The 16,680-nt window shown below is 42.4% G+C and overlaps 1 protein-coding gene, 1 long non-coding RNA gene and 1 other non-coding gene across 8 annotated transcripts in view; all 3 read right to left on the bottom strand.

Moving 5' to 3' along the window:
* Positions 1 to 2,337: 2,337 nt before the first annotated feature.
* Positions 2,338 to 5,014, bottom strand: LOC148420258 (uncharacterized). 3 transcript variants are annotated; one of them, XR_015866305.1, is made up of 5 exons: positions 4,761 to 5,014; positions 4,384 to 4,494; positions 4,057 to 4,132; positions 3,878 to 3,965; positions 2,338 to 3,534 (listed from the first exon to the last, which is right to left on the bottom strand). It is a non-coding gene; the product is annotated as an uncharacterized LOC148420258 (long non-coding RNA). The 3 variants fall into 3 exon arrangements; XR_015866306.1 differs by having other exon boundaries at positions 4,384 to 4,491; XR_015866304.1 differs by having other exon boundaries at positions 2,720 to 3,534; positions 4,384 to 4,995.
* LOC148420259 (small nucleolar RNA SNORA14) lies at positions 4,215 to 4,345 on the bottom strand. Its single transcript, XR_015866503.1, has one exon. It is a non-coding gene; the product is annotated as a small nucleolar RNA SNORA14 (small nucleolar RNA).
* A 319-nt stretch (positions 5,015 to 5,333) lies between the features above and the next one.
* Positions 5,334 to 16,680, bottom strand: part of arid4b (AT-rich interaction domain 4B) — a 46,191-nt gene continuing 34,844 nt past the window's right edge. For 3 of the 4 annotated variants that reach the window (XM_088420675.1, XM_088420678.1, XM_088420676.1), the window contains 10 exons: positions 16,409 to 16,607; positions 16,088 to 16,305; positions 12,991 to 13,176; positions 12,036 to 12,120; positions 11,748 to 11,958; positions 10,477 to 11,670; positions 9,056 to 9,166; positions 8,719 to 8,943; positions 7,569 to 7,715; positions 5,334 to 7,472 (listed from right to left, as the gene is read on the bottom strand). In XM_088420675.1, coding sequence (XP_088276801.1) covers positions 7,324 to 7,472; positions 7,569 to 7,715; positions 8,719 to 8,943; positions 9,056 to 9,166; positions 10,477 to 11,670; positions 11,748 to 11,958; positions 12,036 to 12,120; positions 12,991 to 13,176; positions 16,088 to 16,305; positions 16,409 to 16,607 — 2,725 coding nt within the window. In that variant the 3' untranslated portion in view covers positions 5,334 to 7,323. The remainder of the gene's footprint in view (positions 7,473 to 7,568; positions 7,716 to 8,718; positions 8,944 to 9,055; positions 9,167 to 10,476; positions 11,671 to 11,747; positions 11,959 to 12,035; positions 12,121 to 12,990; positions 13,177 to 16,087; positions 16,306 to 16,408; positions 16,608 to 16,680) is intronic. The other variant, XM_088420679.1, reaches the window with a different exon arrangement.

The following is a 16,680-nucleotide window of genomic DNA, read 5'->3' as shown; positions in this document are numbered from 1 at the left end:
TTGATCAAAAACTTATAGGTCAACACTATCTCCTATGCCACGTCAGTTCTGTTTATGTGTAGAGAAATAACGTTTTTTTTTTTTCCCGGGACAGCCACAGAGGAACTCCCGATTAGCAAAAGGAGAGAATAAAAAACGGGGGAGAAAAGCAGACAGAAAGCCTTTAGTGGAAGTGAAATTCAGCAGGATCCGTCGGCTGCTTTGGATTCACGTGATTTGCTCCACCCCTCCCTCATTTTCCAGCCATCCTCAGTCCTTCGGAGATGGAAAATGGGTCATCTGTGTGCAAGTTAACACTCCTAGCACGTACAGTGCCGCTTTATTTTTAGGACATATTCGCCCTCACTTGGTGAATGACACGGAGGTATTGGGTAATAGGCCCAACTAGTGTTTATTATTATAGCTGCTGGCATGCTTCTTATGTTTCCCTCCGTGACTGTGTATATTTGACGAGTCCTTACTTGCATGACATCAGCTCCAGACAGAGCGACTCTGGGCATCGGGTGTTAAAAAGCTCAACAGCACATATGCCGGAGGGCCTCATAGAGATCAACACTATCTTACCAAAAGCTCCTCAGACGAGTGCGGGAGCTGCCATGGCAACCACATACTAGCGAGCTATTTCTGGCCGCCCGACTCCTAAACACAGCTGCTCCTGCGCAACCAGTCATCCCCACCTGTCAGATATCCAATCTGAGCTACGCGAGGCATTCGCCGCACAGGATCACGACCTGACATTCACACGACCGAACAGCAGAGCAACATTAATTACGGCTGACCGTCATTTGGTGACAGGCGCTCACTCCAGTCAAATCTCGCACAGCTTAACCATTCCTCCAAATATTCTCATGAGCACAAAGGAAAGCTTCTGGATTTGGTGGTTTTCAATAAGAAGCCGCAGTCAATGCGGGGATTTTAACACAAACGTCATCGACAGTTTACTTCCTCGATTTGGAAAACGTTATCGTGAACGCTTGAGAAAAAAAGCATCACAAATTCATGAACACATGCTGCAGACGTTTTGAAAACTGTCAAAGTGAGCTGCTGTGATCTCATCCTTCATTCACGCCTGAGATGTGGTGAGGTGGCTTGCTCGGAGCCACAGTGCCCCCTACTGCACGTGCGGGGTACGCAGTGTTTTCGTTTTCAACTCAACGTGAAGCGCTGACTCATTCATAATCCAGTTATGCAAATAACGGCGCCGTAACCTAGTTATTGCGAACGGCGCAACTTAAACGTTTGAGAGAACTTTGACAGATTTATGCCTCGAACGTGAACACGCACTTAAATACTGCTTAAGTGAAGTCATCACTACCGCACAGTAGTTTTAATCGGCAAATGTCGACGCATGCAAATACATACTGGTTTATGCTACTGTTCATTGTTCCTACAGTCTGAATAAAATGTGGGCGTTTGTTGTGTCCGGAGGAACCATTTGGTTTTCATTGTGCACATCCACAAAAGGGGGGCACTAATATCAAATTGCAAATAATTGTCTGCACAACAAAGTTTCTTAGAAATTTCACCTTAAACACGAGGGGGGGAACACAACTTGATCTTGGTGTACGAAGTCACACAGAGGATATTTGGAAGTTCCATATTATGCAATATAAAATGTTAAATGTTGTTTTCACGTTCACGGAATATTTACTATTTCAGTATGGCAACACATTCGATAGTTTCATACATTTTGGTTTTAGAAGGGAATCAAATTTAAGTCAGTTGGGCTGAAAGAGTGTGGAAGGCATGTGTACAATTGTATAAGGCGGCACACAAAACGGTGCCAGCAGAAGTACAGTACTGTGCAAAAAGAGGCCTACAAATGCAGTAAATAAACTAGAAAAACAGTGTGTGCAATGTTAAATTACAAAAGACATGTAGATTCCTTATAGAAATGTTCAGTCTAACTTCCACACTTCCCTTATTCTCCTCCATTTACAGCCGAAAGCGTATTGCCTATTTTGGAATGTTCTTCTCCATGTTGATGGCAGGTACAAAGTAGGCCTACATAGAATAATAAGTGGCTGGTGTTTACAAAGGAAGTGAACTTGTGTGGAAAAGGTGTTCCGGACAGCTTGCCAGCAGATTCCATTCTAATTGGAACACTAGTCCACGTTTCATTTCCAAAGGACATGCAAACAAGTCACTTGTGCAGCGCACGTGCTCGCATGGAGACACCGTGCAAGACATGTTGACATGAGCGCATGGAAAGTAGAGCATCTTGCGTTTTCACTCCCCTCGGTATTTTTTCAGTGTAGAACCCGAGTTTACACTTCCCTCCCGTTTCCTGGCAACGTCAAGACTGAGAGGAGCGAGAAAAACAGCTGCAGACGGGAGGAAAATAATTACAGCTCTATTTGGAGACACTCCGCGGACATGCTCCTTTCCACTGAAAATACAATGACCCCGTTCACCCAGCTAAACGAAACACGCTGTATCTGGAAAAGTGGGTCCAATTAGATGACCAACATTGGTTTCCTCTCTGCTTCAGCATTCTGATGTCTAACTCACCAGGAACAGTTCCGCTCTTTGAGCAAAATGGCTCATTTTTCATGAAGAGCAGCAACTCTGCTGTGCGTCGCTACTGCCATCTATAGGTAGAAAAACATCATCTATTTGACTACTACCTATACTGAGGGTGAGTTGCGAGTTTATCCAAATTGACCGAATGGGACGGCTTTTTAAATAATGTACAAAGTGTGACAAAATGAAACAAGCCTTTCCTCACCTTTTTTTTATAGCGTTTGTATTCAATTTGACAAACTCTACAGCGAAATGACACATCATATACCATTAAAGCGGTTTTCTCAAAGGTTAATGGACTTCTGTAATGACTTCGCCCACCCCCAGATGCGATCGGCAAAAACGGCGTGGCTGAATGAGTAACACTAGTCTTCTAAAAGGAAAGAGCCAGAAGATGAAAAGAAACAAAATCTGTGGCATGAGTAGGGTGATTGAAAGTGTCAAAAATTGCCCTCAGACTGAGCACAGTGTGTACCAGAGTATTCTCCACAGAGCTTGGCAAACAGGGTGATGGAGGCAATTGACATCGTAGATGTGCTCGTTGACTCAATAACCTATTTGGATGTGTGAATCTAGAGTCTTGCATTGTAGGTTCTGGGTGTACGCTTCTAGGACATATTAGAGCACCTAAGTTACACAAGAGCTATTTTTCATGCATCTTCTACAGAAAGATTTGAAAAACAGACATTGAGCCCCCTCTGGTCTTCCTAAAAGCTGAGAACCTTTTGGAGGTGAACCTTTTGGATCTTCTACATTCTCAATGCCTACATCAAGATGGTTCACACCGATTACCCGTCCAAGATGGTCTCCATCGCAATGATGTGCAATTAGCAGTTACTGTACACCATCTGGTTCACCTAGTGGATCCGCTCATTTGTCTATGACTGGGGGTCATCTTTCACCTGGTCTTCTCAAAAGATGTGATCCACCAACTTTTAAGCATAGAGTCAAAGTGATACTGCATCATGTTTGCGCCACTTCCAGTTACATTTCAGTGGGCAGCACAAAAGCCTGAAAAAGAGGTGCAGAGTGGAAATGTGACAGCTGTGTGGTAAAGAAAGGCTTGAAAAGTATTGGGTTTTTTTTTGGTCACACCCATATTTTGGATAAAAAAAAGAAACGTTTTTCCAGGAACAACTGGGATGATAAACATGCATGTAGCAGTTGTTATGAATTTGTCTTAGAAGTGAAATAACCAAGAGATTCTGACAAGTGGCTCTCAGATTTGGATGTTCTAAAGTTGATCTTGCACCTTTTCTTGTCCCAGAGGCCAAAGATGACAACTAGGGGGTTTATTAAGATGCCAGAAGGAATAAAAACATAAAAATAGTGCAACTTATTAAGTGACACTCACCTGGTAAGTGTTAGGATGGTCGGTAGATAAAACCGCGATGGATATCTGCTCGAACATGCACACACATGTCAGTGTACAGGTTAACCTGCTTTAAGAGAAAAGGATCTACATTAAATGATAGCCATACAACTCAACAAACTATTTTAAAGGGTAACACAGTTGGGTTATATGCAACAAACCTGTTCCGACTTAAGAGACACGAACGTGTTTTGGTCCTGGCAAAGGACTGCATCTCATTCATTAGATTTGTAGACACTGCCATAAGAACATACATATTCAGATTTTGTAGAATACACGATTGGAAAGTAAAACATTTATAAAGATTATTGACACAGAATTATGTTTTAGAGGTGAAATAACCTAGAGCACCAGGTAGGCTCGCGGTTTTGGATTTTCTAAGCTTGATCTAGCAACTTTTCTTGTCCCAGAGGCCACAGATGGCAACTGGGGGGTTTACTAAAGATGCCAGTGGAAATTGCAATGTTATATTAAAAAAAGAGGCTAACCTTGTCAGGGCTGAAATGGCTCCCGGGGAACACGTGGAGGTGGACATCTGCTTCAAGTGCTGAGGTTGACAACACGTACTTTAACGACGGCGTTCGGGTCATACTTACCTGCTCCAGTTCAGAAATGTTCACTTTAGACGGTTTTGCCCTTCTACATAATATTACACATTCAATCTTGTACAAACACAAACTACATTTTTAGACCTACATTTTTAGATTTTTTTAGACCACGTTTGTACTTGCATGCGCACAGCGTATACATGTTAAACTAATCAGGAGGCTATGTTAGTACTTGATATTAATTATCCACATCAACCCAATAATCAAACTATATACAAATTCATAGCATGACAACAAAGTACTACGAGTAAACCTACTTGTAGTTTGTAAGCCACGTGTAAACTAATCTGCTTCCGGTGGCTTAGGCGTATTCCGGTCACCATTTTGTTTCGTTTTAGCTTTTCTAGGATATGTATATAAAAGATCGTCATCTCAACCACGTTTAACTCGAAAAAGCGGTCCATTTTGTTCGAAGTCTGGCCCATTTTGCTACACAGCGGTCACATAGCTAGCCAGTTACAACTGAAGTGACCAGAAAACAACGCAGTCGATGATTGGCTGGTGCTATTCAAAGCTTCCGGAAATGGTATCTCATTGGGTTAGGTTTTAATCAAAATATTCAAGACCAATCAAATTCCAGTAAAAACGAACGTCGCCTTCGTTCCATGCAAATTTCAAACGTTGACACGTTTTCATTTTCGTTTGGGTAATTATAGTAGACTGATTATTGAACATGTACAATTTAGTGTTGAACCAAATTCGGTTTGATAGGTGGGACGAGATGTGCTGTCACGTGCCATATACGTAATACCAAAATACTGTATATATAAAGTAACACAAATATACAATTTCAAATAAAGTCATCAATGATACCCAACACTCAACCTAGATACTTCACAAACTATGGCATTTATTTCAAACCGAGGTTTTTGCTTTGCATTTTTACAATAAATTACACAATGACCGTCATCGGGTGAACCTAATAAATACTATTTCAACGAGCTCTTTTGTCATAATCTATTACCCTAACCATTTTCCATGCAGTTGGAAAAATGGGGGAATCTCGTTAAAAACCTCATTAAAAATCACCATTCTTCTCTTACAAGCACAAGCTAATAAAACAAAATTTGAATAAAAAGTAAAACATGAAATAAAAAAGTACAGACAAAATATGGGAAAACTACAATTTAAATGAATAAGGTAACAAAATTGTGAATTACAAAAAATAACACACAATAAAAAGTTTATGGGGACAAAGAAGAACATGCAGGCTGTGACTCCATATGTACACAAAGTACAGTTAAAAGCATAAAACTGCCTGTACATAAAAGTACATTATTAACAGTGCAAGATATTAAATAGCTTGACTCAAAACACTTCTCAATATACAAATCTCTAACAAAAGCATACAATTACAAGTGCTAAACAAAATGTAACTTCAGGTAATCACTGAATAGAGGTCTATACAAAGGAACACTGGAGAAAACATATCCATATACATCACTGTATAATATAAATGCACATTTACAATATCTTTACCTTTATTCTGGTCATAGTAAATGGAAAAAAAAACTTTATTTTTTGGGTAAGGGTGAGAAGAAATATGACTAACATGATATATGAAGGATAGTAGAGGGGAAGTTATGCTTTGTGTAACTTATGAAAACAAATATTGAACAAATAATTTCACGTTGTTTAGAACACTGTACACACGGGATTCGGCTTCATTTTGGCTATGAATACCTCATATGGCTGTTTTCAAGTCAGCGATCCGGTTGGGGACATGCATCAAGTCTTGTGACAAAAAGATTGACAATTACTGTGGTTAAAAATGGAAACACTTTTTTGTTTGTTTTTTTTAAAAGGCAGATGAAGTGAAGTAATGCGACCATTGCGTTCATCGTCATTGCACGGTTTATACCCAAGTTGGATAAGTATTCAGTAGTAGATTACAGATGATCCAGTACAGTTCTACAATTAAATATTAGCATATTCTGATGATAGCCATCATCTAGCCATTATTTACTGTCCTTCACATACGTACAAACACACACTCAATTGCTCAGTTACACTGCATTCTTAAGTCTTTTGTAAGGGATATAATTTCAGGCAACTCTCTGATTTGAGAGGAGGAGCAAACATTCTGTCCTTCCTCCAAACTGAAGTTCTGTCCTTCCCCCAAGTGCCACATGGAAAAGAACTCAAAGGCACTACAGTATCATACCATGATCCATTATGGCTACCAGGGAACTCCGCGACTCAATGCAAACATGTGCACGCCTGAATAAGAAATACGCATCGTCTACTGTGTTTTTACCAAATATCGGCCTTTTTATGATGGTGGTGGATAGGGAACATGATTAAGTTACACATTTAGTTTGCCCTTAATGCCAATGTGGCAATGTTCATCAGAATTCCTCAATTAAACAGCGAGCCCAGGCGGCACCATGTTGAGCTACGAGGACAGAGCACAGGCGGGGAGTTGAATGGAAAACATCCCTGACCGACGCCTTTCTTAATAAATGGAAATAGCTATTGCTTGTAAAAATGTCTTCTTATAAATGGTCAATTTGAATTAAGTAAGCACAAAAGACAATTGTGGATTTATTCAGACAAATCCCCTGCCCTGCCCCTCCCCATGCAATTGTCATAAAAGTGCACTTAAGTGCCATTAGCTTGCCAAGAAAACAGTTGTCAATAGAAAATAGTGCTTGTTTCTTGTTTTGTTGTTTTGTTATTTTCTGTCTCTGGTCTGGTATTGTGCCCCAGTTGTTACAGTATGTAGCTTGACTTGTCCATCCTGTGGACAGTGAAATGGGACGGTGGCCCCAGAGTGCTGGTTAAGTGCTTAGTGCGGCGGCTCCTCGCTGCTACATCCTGTCACCTGCACTCCACTGATACCCCAGAGTTCTGTGAAGAGGAGGAGGATGAGGACACCGGTTGGTCAGCCAGTGTCAGCATGACTGCTGCTGTCAATGAGCTCGAGGACGGTGAAGAGGAAGATGATGAAGACGATGCGGCCACAGTGCCTGCAGACCAGAAGGAGAATTCGCTTGTGTACACACCCATTGGAGTTTCACTGCAGCAGAACTACAGTCTGAGACGCCGATATAAAACTAACTCACTTTCCAGTTCCTTTTTCTTCATGCGCTTTCGCCGTCGGTCAATGGAGGCCACCTCCGACTTGAGAGAGAGGTAGTGGTTCCTGATGTCCTGAAGCTTATCCTGAAGGAATGAGATCCTCTCCAGACTGCTCATTTTCTCCAAATCAGCTAATGTTGAATAAATAAGAATGATTGAAGTATCGTTAAATACATACTGTAAATCTGGGGTTCTTAATGCATGAAAAGCACTCCACCAATCGATTGGCAAGGTAGTATTTGTAGAATGCATGACATTGCGCAACGTTAACAAAAATATAATAATAACTAGGCTAAAATCTAACTGCAGATGCACATATGTAACAGGTCTTACACATATAGTACATACTACTCCATTAATTCCACCAAAATCACTTGATATTATTAGGATTAAGATTTTTTTTTCTTCATGATTTATACCTGTGCATTTATGACGTGAGGGCGTGCGGGTGCTAGAGTGGACAGTTGCCTGGTGACATTTTGCTATGTGCACAAGCCTCTGTAATTCCCCCTCCCAATATGGCTGAGGTATGCTACGTTCTAATATTCTCAACGATTGAAGCAAAAAAAAAAAAAAAACTCAGAAGTTGCTGTAGGAGGGTCATCCAATGCCAAGTAATCCATTTAAGCCTTTACTGGGCACAGCAGCCGATTGTGGCCGATAGTCTAAACAGGAAACAACTGCCTTGAATTAGGCACACATTTTTTTTATTTTTAAATCAGGCAAGAATCTTCAGGATTTTAGAGAAATGTAGGGGTATGTTAGAATATAAGCAATGGCCGTTACGGCCGCTTTCGGCCTGTGTGCCAAGGGTTAAAAAATTGTATTTATATATGTGTGATTTCGGGCTGTGCTGTAGTCACTAGGTGACATTTTGGAGTCGTTGTCTGTCTTAATAATGGTGCTCAGCTAAATCAGGGGCCCATCATTTTAGGTTCCAGTCTTCGTTTGGAGAACATTGGTCTGGTTTTGAGTTATGCGATTATGAGATGACCTCCTATCATGGGGGTTGAAACTTAAACTGTAAATGAAGCTAACTGTTCGATAGCTTGGTTAACGTTAGTCAAAATATGACACTGCGTCTGATAAGCATTAACTGTCCTTTGGAATCCTACTAGTCTTGGCCACACTTACACATCTGGAAGCTCCACTTGTAAACTCGTGCGGATCTTCCGTGGTTTTCCCGTTGGTGCGAGTGATCGGCATCACCCTGTTTGTGGTACTTATGGCTTGACGGAGGGGATCGGCCGTGACACTTAGGCGAAACAGCAACCTTGACGTCCGATGTGTCATTCTTAGTGACAACTGCTTTGGCAGAGCCTTCCACAAGAGATTGGTCTTCACTGTCACTGCTGTTGGCTGGTGGAAACACGACCAAAGTCTGAGTTACACTCCACTGAACATGATGTGCGCCGGCTAATTAATAAGGAAAAGGGAGAGGAATTTATCTTGTCTGTCAAGTTCTGTTTACCTGTTTTCCTATTCTTTTTGGGAGGCACACCAAGGCTCTTGCGGTTTGGCTTGTGTTTCTTTGAGACTCCGCCTGTCTGTGATTCTTTCTGTCGTTTCTGACTCACAGATGCTAGAATGACAAAAAAAAATATGGCAATGTGCAGGCTAAAAGGCTTGTACTTTTGTAATTATGATTGTTCTACATCAGCAGTTCTCAAAAGTGGGGGTGCAGGAACATGAAACATAAAAGCACTTTACGTGAGTGTGCGTGATATTAACGCGGGTTCTGCAGTTATTAGCAAATCCTATTATTGCTTGTTAATTCCATGATAGGAACAATAATTCCCATTTTCAAATTAAGAGCATATTATTTGGAACATGAAGCAATATGTTGCTAAATTGCATTATAGTGAGCCCTTTGCAAAATGTTGTATGACTTTGTTTTGTGTGACTGGACAATGACATCAGTGACAATTTTACAGCAGAAAAGCAAGAAATAAAACGAATTACAGTGGACCCCCGGTTTCCAACATCCCTCCCTTACATTTTTTTCACCTTCCGACATGGACTGTGACATTTTTTTCACCTTACGATACGTCATGGCGGTCAGGGTGCATGCGTGTCTACTAGGGGCAACGAGCTCATATGTCACTACATGCGTCAATGCTTATGTCACTACAATGCTGGTCTGCTATTGGTCGGTGTCATGACTCCCGAAGATATTGTTCTACTATTGGTCGGCAGACCGGGTCACAAAGATAGCTGCCTCAAGACTTGATCTCATTTTAGAGTGCTTTTAACATGATATTTATTGTGCATTTTAGTGCTTAATTCACACTTTATTTGGTTAGCCATTGGTCCCAAAATAGGGAGTGATGTTAAAGAGAGAAGTAAGATGATTTGTATGGAAACGAAGCTGGAGATAATCAAGAAATACGAAGAAGGCCGAACTAGTTAGCTAGCTTAGTTTAAACTCACTAGCGAATATGGCCATAACAAGCTTGTCACGTCACTTAAAGGTAAATAAATCCTTTATGTATTTTTCTTTATGTTATTTAATCTTATGCATGTATATTATATATAAGTACCAATTATTAAACTATTTTGATACAAATTTTACACACATTAGCTAAATAACATAGGTTTGGATTGCCCGCCCTGCGGCGAATTCACATTACGATCCCTGGCTTGGAACAGATTAATCTCGTAAACCGGGGGCCCACTGTATGTTACATGACCGATCTTCTTGAGTTGCCAAATAACATATGCCTAGAAATGCCACCATGTTCCAAAGCTAATAAATCAGACATGAATGGAATAGCACTTGTCATTTTTTCATTCAAAAACGCGATACGTGGCTAAAAATATTACATGGGTGAGAGAAAAAAGGTTGAAATGATCAGAAAGAACATCAATATGAAGCACATTTGCAGTTTGTACCTTTGGACTTGTGTTCGCTCTCATGCTGGCTGCTGCTGCTCAACTCCAAGCTGCAGTTGCTGCTACTGTTGGAGGAGAGCGGGGCATCAAACACTTTTGGTGGGGAGCCCGTCCCTTCCTCCCGTGGAAGATCTGGCAGCTCCCCACTCAGACTCTCCACTTCTACTGTGCTGCTGTCGCTCTCGCTGCGTCGGCATGCCACTTCGTCCTGTACCAGGCTGGGCAGGAGACTTGCAGAAGCAGACACCGGAGGCAGACCAGGGGGTGTGGGCGGAGCCGGTGGGGAAGGCGGCGGTGCTTGGCGGCAGTCTTCCAATGTGCTGCCTCTACCTGAGGGGGACTCTGGTGTGGTTGGTGGCGTGTTGAGCACAGAGTTACTGCCACTGCTCGGGAACTCTTGCAGTTTGTCGTTTTCAAACTGCTCCTCCGAGGCGTCGTCCTCTGGTCCTGCTTCCTGCTCAACACTTTTATCTTCCAGGCTGGAGGCTACAGGCGGAGGAGGAGAATTAGCAGCCTCTGTGTCTGAATCAGAGAATAACTCTTTGAGAGTCTTCTTTGGCCACTGTGCTTGAATGCTGGACCACACATCTTTTTGGCCTTTCGAGCGTACAGCCGGCTTATCCTCGCCATTTCCAGACATCTTGGCCCTCTTTTCAGGAATGTCCCAGAAGCCAGCTTGTCTGCTGGCCTTGCTCTTCTCCTTTGTCCCATTGTACTTCTTGGAAGGGGAACCTTTGGTTTTCGAGTGGCCTCGATCAATGCCCTCAGCCAGGGAACAAGAAAGTGCAGCTCCCTCATCGTCTGAACTGCTGCTGGATGCTTCCATGGCACCGGCACCCCTCTCCTCCAATTTCTTGGAAGAACCTGTAGGCAACCAGTCTGCATTCCTTGTGGCTCGCTTAGCTTTGGACTGTTTTTTGGGGGTCCTCTCAATCCCTTCAGATTTCCTCTTCTTGATGTTTGCCTCGCCAATCAAATCTGGTTTGCGCTTGCCCACTTCTCCGATAATTATATCAAGGTTCTTTCCTGAGACTGCAGAAGGTTTGGATCCATTGGGTGGAGTGCCACCCTCTCGCCATTCTGAGGTTTTTTGAAGCTCTGATGTGCCTTTTTCATCCCTGCAACTATCACGGTCGTCTTTATTATGCTCTCCCTCACACTCATGATCGCTGTCGTCTGACGACAATTCAGAGGCTGAGATGAATAGGAAAATGCTTGTTTTATTATATACTCATAAGAACAAAGAACATTTAAATTGTGAGCGCTCCTACCTTGAAGACCATTGAGGATGGAAGTGATCTCTATAGATTTGGTTAGAGAGTGCTGCTGAGCCCCTTGTTCCTCACCCTGATCCAGCTTGGAAAAGACATCCTGACTAAGGTCACATTTGGAGCGAGGGACACGATTGTTGTTGGGTGAAGGACCGAGGATGTCTCTGTCATTGACCCTCTCCAACCGAGCTCGCTCCTGCTCAGCTTTGTTCTGTCAGAATTGAGTGTAAATCAGCAACCTACTTTATGCCGTCAAGTCAAAAAGTAAAAAGTTATACGAAGTCGCACCTTTATTTTTTTGCGATGCTTTACTTTTGGTACATTCTTATTGGCTGGGCGAACAATCTTGTCTGCTTTGATCCATTCATCATATCTAAAAAGCAACAAAATAAAAACAAACACACACAAAAGATAGGTTTTCATTAAACAGATTCAAGAGAGGATCTCAATAAAATACCACAACACCGCCCACCACACAGCCACCTCCGCTGTCTGGCCAAAAAAAAAAAAATCTTAAAACCCCTTTAGTACAAAGGTAAACATCCAGTAGAGTTAAAGACAGAGCCTTATTATGACGAGAGAAACATATTTACACCAACCACAACAACCAACAGAACACAGGGTGCTACTTGGGCCATGTAACAAGAAAGAAACGTTGCACGACATTTCACAACATCACACATACACAATGCAGAGAACAACCGTCGTTAGATTACCACAGGGGCACACAATGACAATGAAATGTGTTTTTTGCTCGGTGCCCTAACACTCTAGTCGACACTGCATTAACCCTAGCCCACTGGAGAAAGGGGGTAGAGGTGAGTGTAACGGACAAGACTTTGCTTGGCCTTTCTGAGATTAGCGACACTCAGTAGTGCAGGATCTACAGGAATTTGGCTAGAACCACTGTGCGGCCAATCCAAGCATGAAACAGAAGTTCAGCATGTCAGTTCAGACAGCTGGGGGGTGGACAGACAGGGGGTTCAATCACAACTGCCTAACAGGTGCTGAGGAATGTTCCACATCTACCCTGTGCCCAATTCTGTTTCTGCCACTAGATGGCTCAGTGAGCTCTGACCAAGGGACACAATCAGATGAAGCAGAATTGTGAGGAGCGCATTAGTCACTGCTGCAGGGATATCCACAAAGTGGTCATCCCATGGGCCAATTTGAAGGTTAAGATGTGATTTTGCTTGAGGGTGAATATAGACGTTAGGCGACTGTCCCCCACGTCCTGTCTTACCTGATGTTCCAGCCACAGTAGTGCACCAGGTAGAGCACCTCTCCCCCCTCCACGTCTGCCTCTTTCACAGTGGCCTCGTACATCTTCAGACTGCGGCCTCGCCCATACCTCACCTGCACCTTCATCCCCGGGGGGTAACACTCAAACTCTTCCCCTTCCTCCCCCTCCTGACTGTTGTCATCATCCCTGCAAGAAAAACAGTTCAGCACTTCCTGTCCCTAGTCTTCTCCAGAGAAAACCACAGAATCCCACACACCCTCCCACCTTGGTGCAATCGTTCATCAAACCTTCGAAAGCTATTCTATTCGACCGACAGGTCTCATGAGCATTCTATCCCTTATCTACAGTATGACAGACTGAATAATACATTCCAGTACAAAAGCCTTTCAAACTACAAGACTTGAATGTTGCAAATATAACACTTCATTCATGAAAAATCCAGACTACTAACTATCCAGCCCTAGATGCACACAGCAAACGTGGGATTGCCATTCACACGCTGTAGAGAATACAACAGCCACAAGGAGGAGCTAGTGAGAAACAGTCTGGAACAGTCAAGGCTGGCGAGTCTACTGGCAGTGAAGGAGAAATGCCGGGGTAAGTGGCTATCACGCAGGGGCCACAGGGGTCTCAAGGTCCGCAGGTTAGCACAGCAAAGCATGACTTGACAGGCAACACATCAACCTGAAGCGTAACTACAACATTCAATAATATAAGCTGCCATGAAGAGCAGCTTTAACAATCCTCCACACAGTTTTCAGAGCAAAAGATTGCTGCTAGAATTTCATTTGGCACAATTAAAACGTGCTTATCTGTGCAGCAAGCAGGATACAATAGAGGTTGCTTACATTCGTTACATACTCTGCTAAAAAAAAAAAAAAAAAAATACATATTCATACTACTTACAAAACTCAGCTAAAAAACCTGCCCAAAAATTCTAAAACATGCTTTCTTAGGAAGCATTTGATAGGAACATTTGGTCCCAATAATATTGAGACTGTAGTTGTTGTGCATATTTTTCAAATTGCTAAAATCTTTGGACAATTCAAGGCTGGACCCACAAGAAAAGAAATGAAAAAAAGAAAAAAAAATGAGTGGCCTGTAAATAATGAACAGAATGACTTTAACAGGCCTACCAAAAAGGATCTTAGAACCTCAAATCGGTGACAGGTACTGTATGTTCAAATGTCAAGATTATAAATTAATACTAGGCTTTAGGTAAGATTTTGACTACTGAAGGTCAACCTCGCCATTGTTTGTGTTGGCATGATAAAACATGTTTTTATATTAATTTTGATAACTAAATAATGTACAACTAAAACCTTTGGGCAGCATGGTGGCAAATTGGTTCGCACGTATGCCTCACAATTCAGATTGCAATGATTCACTTCTGGCTCTGGCCTTCCTGAGTGGAGTTTGCATGTTCTCTCCATGCCTGCATGGGTTTTCTCCTGGTACTGTGGGTTTACACCCAAATTCCAAAAACATGCATTTTAGGTTTCTAAATTGCCTGAAGATGTGAATTCGAGTGTGACCGGTTGTCCACATTTGTGTTCCTGCCATCGGCTGGCAACCAGTTCATGGTGTAGGTCGCGTGAGTGCCAAAAGACAACTGGGATAGGCTCCAGCAAATCTGTAACCCTTGTGAGGATATCAAATAAATGGATGAAACTAAATCCTTAAAAAAAAATATATATATCCACTTGATATCAAAACAAAAGGACATCACACATGCTAAGGGATCAGGTGATAACTAATCATGGCCCAGCTTGGAAATGTCAGATGACCAAGTCTAGAAAACAGGTGAGCCATAATTGGTTGTTACCTGACCTCTGACCCCATGTGATATCATTTTCAGTTGACAGTAAGCGGAAAAATATGGTTTAAAAGTTATTAATTGTACATGAATAATAAGAATCCATTGCTGGTACCTATCCAGGCTGTCTTTGGGCAGCAAACGGGGTACACTCTGAACTGGATGCCAGCCAATCGCAGGGCACACAGACGAACAAGAATTCACACAATTTGTAGTGTCCAGCGAACCTACCATACATGTTTTTGAGAATGTAGGAGGAATGTAGGGAGAACCTGGAGAAAAGCCACACTAAAAAAGGGAGAACATGCAGACTCCACTCAGGGAAGGCCAGATCAGAAGTCAAACCCACAACCTCTGTGTGTGAAGTGAACGTGCGAACCAGTCAGCCACCGTGCCATTTATGAATAATAATTTTGTTGTCAAATGAACCATAGACAAAACAAATATTCGCTTTCCACGGCTGAAAACGGCTAAAATAAAGTATTGCTTACAGTGCTTTGTGTCTTTGTGGCAATGAGACTTAACATTCTGCAAAACCTCAACACCAAGTATCTGGTGACCAATCATACAGTACAGGATATCAGACTTTAACTGCAGTGCCTCAATACCCATATAAGCCCATCAAAACATCAGACAGCCTATTAATGAGCACAAACTAACAATTGGTATCACAAAACAGCATTTGTCTAGCGGTCCAAAGCGTCAGCGACAACAATCACACTCAGACACACTCACAGGGAAAATTCAATGAAGCCGAATTATGAGGTAGTCAGAAAAACTAGTTTCATCAATATCAGGGTAGGGTGAAAGTCAAGAGGCCGTGTCATTTGTTGAGCGAATGAGGCCGGGGAGAGACAGAAAGACAGAGATATAGCACAGTGTGATGCATGCCAGGCGAAAGGTACTAGTCAGGCTTTGCTGCTCAAAGATGCTTTTGCCATCTGATGCAGACTAAGCCCTGACTAATAATAAAAGCACAGTGGGTAAGAGTTTAGCTGGACAAAGAGAGGGAAGCCTTCCTCTCGCTCTCGCTCTCTCTCTCTCAAATAGTTATCAAGTCAAGATGAATTGTGGAGATATGGGAAATTAGTGCTATAAAACATCTAGGTGATGGCTTCAGGTGCTGCCACCAAAGAAAAACAATGTTTTTAGTCTTTATCAAAAGCACATTGCTAATATTTTCAAGGAAGTCATTGAATAATGATGCTATTCCACCCACAAGATGTCCTTTTTTTTTTCTTCTTAATACAACTCTGAGGAGTCAGCCTTCAAACCACCTACCCAGAGTTGTCCTTGCTCTCCTGGTCCTCGTCATGCTCCTGTTTTATGCCCTCGGCTCCGAGGCGAGACGTTGAAGAGCCTTCATCTGCGTCTCCTGTGTGGGAGCTACTGTCTTCCTCCTCCTCCTCATCATAGGTGTTGTTTCCATTGCTGTCCTTTCCCTCAGCTTTTGAAGGTGTGCACTGATTTTTGTTTAGAACCAATTCAGGTTTCTCTTCCTGTGGGAGAGGGATACTATTATCATATACTAAAAGCACTTGCCATAGACTATGTGTATAATGTATACATGCATTTGGAACACATCCCAAAGTGTTACTGCACCTTGCAGATTACAGATTGCGTGCTGCTTAGCTCCCCATTCCCATGGTCTTTTTGCTCCTCTGGGCTGGTTGATGTGGGGGCTGTGTTTTCTCCCTCAACCACAGACGTCACCTCTCCCTTGGGGGCCTGCTTCAAAGGGAGGTCCATCTTGAATGTGATGGCGGTGGAGGTGCAGTATTCTTCAAAGCCATAAAGGTACCTGCATTGAAGCACATTTCTTGTCAGTTGCAAATTCTGTCCTGAAACTTGTGAAAAAAAAAAGCCGTAAGCAT

This window comes from Hippichthys cyanospilos, chromosome 8, assembly GCF_059441005.1.
Source record: "Hippichthys cyanospilos isolate Australia breed blue-spotted pipefish chromosome 8, RoL_Hcya_1.0, whole genome shotgun sequence".
Lineage (NCBI taxonomy): Eukaryota > Metazoa > Chordata > Actinopteri > Syngnathiformes > Syngnathidae > Hippichthys > Hippichthys cyanospilos.
The sequence above is the reverse complement of the archived record's forward strand: the minus strand, read 5'-3'. Positions and strand labels throughout refer to the sequence as shown.